At 39.2% G+C, this 9,761-nt stretch overlaps 1 protein-coding gene across 2 annotated transcripts; it reads right to left on the bottom strand.

The window, feature by feature from the left end:
• Positions 1 to 3,865: 3,865 nt before the first annotated feature.
• On the bottom strand, positions 3,866 to 9,590 carry ENY2 (ENY2, transcription and export complex 2 subunit). 2 transcript variants are annotated; one of them, NM_001277433.2, is made up of 5 exons: positions 9,551 to 9,583; positions 9,320 to 9,413; positions 7,146 to 7,216; positions 4,878 to 4,952; positions 3,872 to 4,119 (listed from the first exon to the last, which is right to left on the bottom strand). In NM_001277433.2, exons 2-5 carry the CDS (start codon positions 9,385 to 9,387, stop codon positions 4,043 to 4,045), a joined length of 291 nt encoding a protein of 96 aa, NP_001264362.1. In that variant the 5' UTR covers positions 9,388 to 9,413; positions 9,551 to 9,583; the 3' UTR covers positions 3,872 to 4,042.
• Positions 9,591 to 9,761: the final 171 nt, after the last annotated feature.

Genomic DNA, 9,761 nt, shown 5'->3' with positions numbered 1-9,761 from the left:
AACTTTCAGTACTGAACTTCCAGAAAGTTTGAGTAACTGAACAAAACCAGATCTTCCTGAAAGAGAGAGCTGAATTTGTACATAGAGCATTTGAACAGAGCCAGCTGACAGAACAGAACAGGACAGGGTGCTCTGCCCTCATCAGTGCTCACCGGCTGGAATGCCAACCACAGATTTTATCAGCAGCAGCTTGATACTTGACTAGATCAATGATTGAAAGAATGGATAACCTCTCTGCTAGTAACTCCAACAAACACAAATCATCAGGGATTTCTTAGAGGATTGTTTGTTTGTTTGTTTTTAATGATTTATTAGTAAACCATTTGATTAGTTTTAAGGTAAATGCAAAGAACATTTTGAGAATAATAGCGTTCAGATGGAAAGCATCACAGGAAATGTGAAATACCCTCAAGTGAGACTAGATCCTCTCTTGTTCCAAGCAGACTGCTGATTAACCTATTCATGACATTTAGTGAAGCATAAATTATTTATGAGGAAATGAATTAAGTTTTCATCATTTTGGGCTCCAATCATTACAAGTTTGGCTCTGCAGCCACAGCTGTTTCTTTCAGAAATTGAATAGCTGAGAAAAAGAGGCCAAGTAGAACACAAAAAAAAAGAGGCCAAGTAGAACACAATTCTGATTTCAATTGCAAAGAAAAGCAGCAGGTAAGAGTGTTAGATATTCTCCATTGGTCTAGTGAAAACTCAGTCACTAAATAAGCTAGAGCCCAAGCTGTAAGATATCACAATCACTACAACTGCCAGCATATTTTATCACCAAAATCAAACATTTTCAATTAATTGAAAGAAAAGATGAGGACATAAGCTTAGTAGTGCAGAGCTATCAGTCCAAAGGACCCTCTAGAATGGGGAACCGAGAAGCAAAAATAATAGCACTTAAGCATTGTTGCATGCTTGTTTTCAAAGTCATATAACATCATATGTAAATTTTATGGCAGTAAACAAGATGGAAGAAGAGGAAAAAACAAATTGAAAAAACTTATGGTGACAGCTGATTCTGCTGGTAGAGTTATCTATATGGCTGTCAGCTAGAAGTAGTGTAAACCCACAGCTGAGATAATTCCCATCAATCTTAAACTGACACATTCTTAGCTCTCTATTTCTGGATGCTGTCTGCCAAAAACATTTCTAAGGAACAGATACACTTCATGACATTAGGCATACTGAAATTTTGGGGCAAAAGGGTTTCTAGAATCATAGAATATCCTGAGTTGGAAGGGACCTGTAATGATCATTGAGTCCAGATCCTGGCCTCACACAGGGCCACCCAAAAATCAGACCATACGCACATCTGTCTGTATATGTTGCAGGTATGGGACTTCTAGCAGCACAAGTGATCTTATTTTTCAGAGTGCAAAAAAACTACCCAAAAAACAAGAAAAATAACAGGACAATGTTTTTCTGGCTGCATCTTGAATATTACCAATTGTTTTCAATCCTCAACCGAATGAGTAGAAACAGATTGTGCAGACAACAGTTTGCAAAACAAAGCCATCCCTGTACATCCGATAATGAAACCAACAGTTAAACAAAAATATGATGTCATTAAGGGGAGCATTTTATTTCTCAAGAAACCTCTGGCCAATAACAATGCAAACCTAACCTCATTCTTAGAAACTTATCAAGATATCTGAGCAGTCCACTTCAGTATTCTTTGGATCTGTATAGGTAGTTAATTATGCTTTTTACTTAGTGTACAGAGGCTGCGCTGATCTGATGAACAGACCTCACTGCAGAATGTGCTGCTCTCAGTTTTGACATCAGACACAGCCCGTGCTATGCAGACAAGCTGCTGACGTGTGCCTGGTCAGCCAGAATTCTCTCTTTCTCTGAAAGCTCTTACATTCCAAGCCAGCCTGGGTGAAACATTACAACTTATCTTTGGAAGTATGTGAAATAATTACTTGTTCAGCCTTCAAGTACAGATTGGTCAGCACAATTTTGTGAAAATTCATGTGTTTGGTCTTTATTGTGTGCCAAGAATGAACTGCCTCTAAGAGAGAACGACACAGCACTTACAGCAAGTTACTGATGTAGTAAGAGAACTGTCATGTTCTAGATGAAATCTCAAATGCTTATTAAGTAGACAACAAGCCTTACACAGTGTGATATTTGAACACATGAAGTCCAGCTCCCTCATATTGCTGCAGATGTAAAATGAAGGCAATCAGTGGATGCTTTAAAGCAAGTTCTAGGTACACTGCAGCCATTCATCAAGAAAAGACTTCAAAAGGCACATGGAAAATACTGAAGAATGTCATGAAAAACCCCTATGAACAAAAGAGGAAGGATGTGGAAGATATTTTACAGCCTTACTATGTATTGAATAGACACTTAAGCAGCATGTATTATGCTGGATTCTGTGAAGAAACATTCTGTCTTCTATCAGTTACCATTGGGTAAATTAAACCTACAGTGAAGTGCTTAGAATAAACACTCAGATTTTCAAATGAAGCAGAACATATTCATTGCAAATAATCATTTTACAAAGTAAGTGTATGAACCTTTAAGCGGAGGGAAGAATTTTCTTCTTTCTAGTATCCTCCATTATTCAGCAGCACAGGGACAACTTAAGTGTGCTCTAACTGGCATGGTTCATAGCAGTACCAGCCAGAGTCTAAAAAGCTGCAGCTGTGTTACATGGCAGACCCCAGCCTTGGCTTATGCTGAGTTCCAGTCTTAGCAAGAACTCGGCCTCGTATGGTGTACTATTACAGGCAGATCCATCGCACCCTGCTGCTCACTAATTCGCAGCCAGAGCAGGTAATTTCATACGCTTGCACTCCGGCATCGATCATCACACCTCTGCCATTCCATCACAGCCATTTACCACCAACTGGACTGGTTCAGCTGCTGCCCCAGCTGTCTGGCTTCAAACATTCAGCACGTGAAACAAAAACCCAGCTCTGTCACAGAGCATATTATTTTCTCTGGACAATTGGCTGAACAAGGATGCAGCAGAGCCCACAGCAATTCCCAGGCTGTGGCTGCCACCTCCTGGGCTCCTCGGGTAACCACTCCAGCCAGCCATCCTTCCGAGTAGGCAAAATTGCCTGGACAACTCTGATACCTTTTGGAGTGTTCTTCCACTTTGGAGTAATTAGATTTACATTCAGCTATTAATTTTTCCCTCATAGCCAAGTTAGTAGCTTGTTGAGATTCTCCTTTTGCTCATCTACACTTCCTCATCAATTGAAATTTATCTCAAATTGAAGTTCCCTAAAACATTCTCCCTACAAAGCCACTTTCCTGACCCCCTCTTCATCAACTCTTCTTATTTTTTCCATCATTTATAGTTTTGGCTGATGTTGCAGATCCAGATACAGTAGTATACAATTTATAGTCTTGAGACTTACGTTGCATTATTACTGTATCATACAGATTTCAAAACATCCCAAACATCCACATAATTAAAAATTACCAATAATACTGCCAAAGCTAGAAAACAATATCAAGATAATGACTTCTTTGATTGAAGTAAAGAGAAAAAAGAGTAGAAAACTACTTATGAGAGATACAATTGCTTTTGTTTAAACCATCAAACCTCTTATGAGTTACTGAATATTTGCAACACAAGTTAAGAGACTTTGATCCATTCTTCAATAATGAAGTACTACAGAAGAGTTTTAAATTTCTTCATGCTATCCCAAAAAATTAACAATATGCTCAATAGCACATCATAGCTGATCTTCCAGACTTCTTTCCTCTTCTGCATTACCAATTAACGTATTTGTTAAAAAAAATCTGAACTTTATACAACTGTACAAAACTGGACTACTAAAAGCTGAAAATTGAAATAGGTGTCACCCTATTACAGTGCACTGATAAGAAGCCACAGAAACACAAGTCCACAGCATTTTTTATTAAAATAACATCAAGAAATTGATGCAGTGCAATGAAATTTCAACTCCTCTTACAAAAAAAAATTCAATCCTTAAGCACGGAAACTGCATTCCAATCCTGACATGACTGACATAATGAAGAAACAGAAATGCTGTATCCAAGACAACCATGGAAGTTAAAGATTGGCATGCTGAGCGAGGAACGTTCTTATTCTTTGTAAGAGTTCTTTCTTCACACTGTCTGGTACCAAGGCTGAAAAATACAAGAAAACAAGAAGTAAAAAAAGACAAAAAGAAAAACACAGTAATATCAACCAGGTTTCTTCTGGCCACAGTCAAGAAAATTGGAAAACGTCTTAGGGAAACAATTATTCAACAGTAAACAGAATATAATGACCAGAAACTGGTTTGATAATCCTGGGTACTTCTTCCTTTCACAGAATTAAAAGCAACAATCTCAGCCATGACATAAGAGTGAGGATCTTCAGTAAGTCATTTTGAAGACCTATTTTTTATTTAAGACTGAAGTTTCTCCCACTAACACCAAAGCTTATTAGAGAGTTCATGCACTATATAAAAAAAGACTACAGCATTTTAAGATTCCATATGTTCTGCATTTATACACTCTGTCCTTTGTTCTTTCTACTTCTCTTTATGCTAGTACCACTAATCCAGAAATTCCATTAAAAAGAGAACTGGAATTTTGAAACAACTCTGCCTCATACCCAGTTTTCTTGGGAGCATTAAAGCAATCATAAAGATGGATACAGACTCGTGACTAAATAACAATCTGTAGTAGTCTACACACACACAGCTCATTACAAATACTGAATAGCTGTTACTTAACTTACACTTACATGTTTTATTCAGAGCTAATATTCAGATATTAACGTTTTTCCTTGTATTGCATCCAACATAGGCAGTTTCACAGTACTGCTTTCAAAATACTCTTGCAATACAGGTAGGTATATTTATTAATGTATTATGATGTCTGCTTTTGTGTTTTCTTACCTCTACCTTTGGGAGTGATTTCTGCCACCAAATCATCAACAGTAACATGCTCTAATCCTTTTTCTTTAATGACATCTGGGGAAGACAAAAGACATATTTGAAGTCTTAACTGATTAATTGAGGAGACAAAACTTGTGTGGTTAAGACATAAAGCACGCACTCATAGGTCATTAGGGCAGCCTTTAGCTCTTGACCTAGATTACATTATTAACTCACTTTTTCTACTGCACTGAACAGTGGATTTAATCTCCATAACATAGGTTTAAGGATGGAAAACTACCATTTCTGATGTATGTCAGCTCATAGCTTAAAATCAAATGTTAGAAAGTTTAAGCTTATCTGAACATCACCAATTGTGCACATTACTAGAAAGTTTAGTAGTTTGCAAGCAGGTCTGTTCATCTCATTGCTATGTAAACAATGTTTCTGAAGAGAAAGAGATGGAAGCGTGTTCAAAGAAGGGCGACAAAGCTGGTGAGGGGTCTGGAGCACAGGCCTTATGAGAAGTGGCTGAAGGAGCTGGGATTGTTCAGTCTGGAAAAGAGAAGGCTCCGGGGAGACCTTATTGCTCTCTATAACTACCTGAAGAGAGGTCGTAGTGAGCTGGGGGTTGGACTCTTCTCTTGTGCAACTAGTGATAGGACTAGAGGGAATGGCTTCAAGCTGCAGCGGGGGAGGTTCAGGCTGGACGTTAGGAAATACTACTTCTCTGAAAGAGGCACTGGAATGGGCTGCCCAGGGAGGTGGTGGTGGTTTACAATTACTTCTAAGTATTTCAAGCAATATATTTCTATATCCTCCAGCAAAGTTAAAAAGCAATTCTGAAAGAAAGATATAAATCTGCATCAAAATAAAAGCTATGCTTATGATATCCTATATATTTAATACATACTGATATTTAAATATATTGTTTACTTATACTGTATAGAAGGCTACTGAAAAAACTGAAAAAGTCAATGCTGAAAAGATGTCTCAATTCAAAAGCATAAACCTAAAATATATCTTGCTTAAAGCAAATTTTACCTGTATATCAGTATGCAGAACTGGAAAGTCCTAGTCACCAAGGTACCAAATATATTTTCTCAACTGACATTGTGTGAACCATTTGTCAACTATCTTTCTTGGTTGAATTCCTGTAGAAATTTATCTTGGATTGCTCAATTATTGTCCCTTGTTCACAACTGCAAGGGGCTGTGGATGCCACCTCTCAGGAAATGCCCAAGATCAGGGACTCTGAGCAACCTGATGAAGTGAAAGGCATCCTGCTCATGGCAGGAGAGTTGGAACTAGATGGTATTTAAAGGTCCCTTCCAAAAACCAACCAACCAACACTCTGACCTTTCTACTAGAAGTTATTATGCTCTTTGTAGGGATAATTGAACTTTTATTTGCCTTCTCAGCAGATGCTGTTACAGTTCTAAGTACTACTGTAAACCCAACAACTTCAACTAACTTTATGACAGCAGATTATAAAGCGTACAGTTGAGAAGGCAGACAAACATTCCTTTCATTATCTGTACTACTGAAATGGGTAATCTCTGGCAGTGGCATCAGGAGGAAAACTGCAAGCATTAATCACTTCAGCCTTCTTTGCAAATCCACTTATGAAACCAATTTAGCAAACACAGCCCTATAAATATTTGGTTGATAGACCAAATCAGAATTAAAGCAAAAGCTAAATGGACACACTATTTGCATATGTTATTTTAGTAATACTATTGGAGGCTTAAATATTATTTTTAAAACAACAGTTTACAAGTCCGTAAATTGCAGTAATGAAAAACAGTTTTCTAAAAACTAAAAATTTAGGTACTTAATGGTTCATCAGCTTATTTTTCCTCATATAGATAGATGATCTTATTTTTATAATTGTTCAAAACTAGTATAAATATACTCTTTTCTCTCCTGTAGACAGATGACACAGTTCTCATACTTTTCTAAGTTGTGTACTACTGTATGTTCTCCCTTTTCTTTTCTCCTGCTTTTATCCACCTGCAGCACAGAACTCATCCCCCTTTAAACAAAAAGCTGTATGGTCATGAATATTTAGGGTACCAATTCCAGTACTTTTATCAAGAGCTTAATAAGTTTCAAATCAGAAGAAAGCTTCGAGCTTTCTTGCATGTGAAACCAACTACCACGAATAGTTTCCTCTTCCCTAAATATCATTTAAATTTACTGTTAGGCAGTAAAGCCTAAATCTAGAACCCTTACTTGGCCACAGCCACAGTTGCCTACACAGGATGCTAGTTATTTGAACACCATTACCTTTGCAATGTGCCTTCAACTGATCCTTCCAGCCACATTCAATTAACTTGGCTCTCAGCAAATCTTTAAGGCTGTTAAGGCAATAAACAAACTTGTTAGGAACAGCAAACATCCCTAACAAGCTCAAATATGCTTCAGTATGAAAGTTAAGATTACAATTGCTACTCATAGCAGAATTTCCAAGACAGCAGCAGAAATGGCTGAATTGCATTCAAAGTCCATCCTGAATGACTAACAACTTCAGTTTACCACATATTGACTGTGAGGAGTTGATTTGAAAGCTAATTTGGTCTTTCTTTAGGCAGCACTGATGCTGCAGGCACAGAGAAGAGGGAGAAACCTGTGAATCACTGGAGGTTTTCAAGGAACACATACATGTGGCACTTGGTGACACTATTTAGTGGGCAGGATGGTGAGTTGATGGTTAGACTAGATGATCTCAGTGGTCTTTTCCAACCTTAATGATTGTATGAACTAAGTCAGTTTAGTTGCAAATGCCAACTTTCAATGTCAAAATATTTTATTTGAAACCAGAGCTTCAAAACAGATAAAACTTCCCTCCTCTCCTTTCTGAAAGAATTTGGTGCCATTTATGTTGTCCACTGTCTCTCCAGTAGCGTTTTACTTTGTGTTGGGTGAAGAAGGGATAAGGATCTTACATCTTGGGGCAGCAAAGAAAGAAAAGTAGCACTTCCTCTTTTTATTTGCAAAAAGTGCTTTGATATTTCAATCTCAAATTGGAAATGAGAAATCTGACTGATTAAACAATAGAAATCTAGATGTTAAAACAATAAAAGAAAACTTTTCTACTAAAATGTATCAATCAAAACTACAACAGAAGTTGTACTGCTTCCTAAACATTGTAAGCACAAGAAATAAGGATTTAGGCAATAAATGGAAAAGATGCACAACCACCTCCTGCAATGATACGTGCACACCATACATTGAAAGGGAATACTGAAAGCAAACTAGAAACAGTACTGAAAAACAGAAGAAAAAAGATGAAAATAACATATCCACCCTTTTTCCTACGAGCTTGTAAGCTGGCTTATTTTGTACCATCCTGAACTACTCTAGCAAAATTCTGCTTTTCAGAATAGATGAAGTGCAGAAAGATGCTGCACTGGGTACCTATATATATACACTCTATGAATTGCATAGAGGGAAGACAAGTTGCTAAGGGAAAGCATGGTAATAATACAGGTAAACTTCACTGCTTCTGGGTATTTCTTAACTCAAGAAATCAGAGTGCTTTGTCTCTGATCAAGCTGGTTTGCAATACAGCTTTTAACATCCTGTCAAAACTCTACAGTTAAATAGGCCCCAGCACCATCTCAAGCAATGGCATGCTTTGCTGAAGCTCTGTGCAGTCTCCAAGGCAGTGGTTGCAGTCAGCAGAGAACACAGAAACACGTCAGTCTACAAAAGGTTCCAGTAGGTACAGGGCTGTGTCATGGCCTAAGGAAGGAGTCTCCTTCTTACCCAGGTATAGAACAACGAAGGAAATGCAGCTTTTGGGACACAGTGTTACAACTACACCTAAAGGAGAACTGGAAAGTTAAAAGCAGGCTAACGATATCTGAATGCAATGCAGGTGGACTGAGGAGACAACAAAAGGCTGAAAACCAGCTGCTGTACCACACCGTGCCATTCACTCCTTTGTCTTCATTGGGGGCATACAGTGATTTGCACAAGTGCCGTTTCATGCAATCCCCTGCATACTTCATTCCTTGACAAAAGGAGGCACAGAAACACCAAAAAAACATTTAAATTGGAAATGAATGGGTTGTCTCACTCTCTTTATCAGGACATAACACAATTTAACTGAATAAAAGAAGAAAAATAAAGGAAGGGAAGGTACAGAAGATAGGGAAGGAAGGGGAAGAGCAATTTGTGTACACAGGCAGGAGTTCTCCAGCACAACATACTGGATGGAGAAAGCTTTAGAGTTTCAGTCCAATCACTCCCTATCCATTATTTTAATCAGACTTTCTCCATTACAGGGTAACATTAGAATAAAACTCTTCAGAAGGTAACACCTTCATAAAGTTGCATATAAATATATATAATACAGAATATCTTAGCACTCAGACATTTGAGGAATGCGGAGTTAAACTGACCCCGGCATCCTACACGTTTGCCGATGCTGAGGGCCTGTTACAGCACGGACTTACCGCTCTCGCTCTCCTGTTTCTATCAGCTTTTGGTTAATGGTGGCTCTCATCTGGGCATCTTTGTTCATTTTGCAAATCTCAGTTTTCCACCAACCTGCACGGAACAGACGACAGGCTGACCGAGGTGAGCAGCACCAAGAGCACTACAATGAAAGAACACGACGCAGACCTACGCGCGCGGGCAACGCTATCGGAAAGGACGAGCCCAGCCGGGCCGAGCGCCGCACTCACCCCGCACAGCGCCGCCAGTCCCGGCAGAAGGAGGCGGCGCCGACCCACGGCGCACAGCCCGCTCCGTCCTCTCGAGCGCGGGCGCCGCCGGGAGATGCAGTCTCCGCCCGGCACGACCTGCGGCTCCCGGCTCGCGGCGGCGCTCAGCCCGAACTACCGCTCCCAGCGTGCGGGCGGCTCTTCCCGTGGTGCTGCGCGGCGCTCTCGCGGG

The sequence above is a fragment of the Gallus gallus genome, chromosome 2, assembly GCF_016699485.2.
Source record: "Gallus gallus isolate bGalGal1 chromosome 2, bGalGal1.mat.broiler.GRCg7b, whole genome shotgun sequence".
NCBI classification, from domain to species: Eukaryota; Metazoa; Chordata; class Aves; order Galliformes; family Phasianidae; genus Gallus; species Gallus gallus.
The sequence above is the reverse complement of the archived record's forward strand: the minus strand, read 5'-3'. Positions and strand labels throughout refer to the sequence as shown.

What these genes read in the sequence shown, in the direction of transcription:
- ENY2 (NM_001277433.2), bottom strand. Translation starts at nt 9,387, where the DNA reads ATGAACAAAGATGCCCAGATGAGAGCCACCATTAACCAAAAGCTGATA. An exon ending in GAAACAGGAGAGCGAGAGCG is followed by an intron (nt 7,217 to 9,319) that starts GTAAGTCCGTGC and finishes TTGCCTTAACAG; the next exon opens with CCTTAAAGATTTGCTGAGAG. An exon ending in GTTGAAGGCACATTGCAAAG is followed by an intron (nt 4,953 to 7,145) that starts GTAATGGTGTTC and finishes TGTCTTCCCCAG; the next exon opens with ATGTCATTAAAGAAAAAGGA.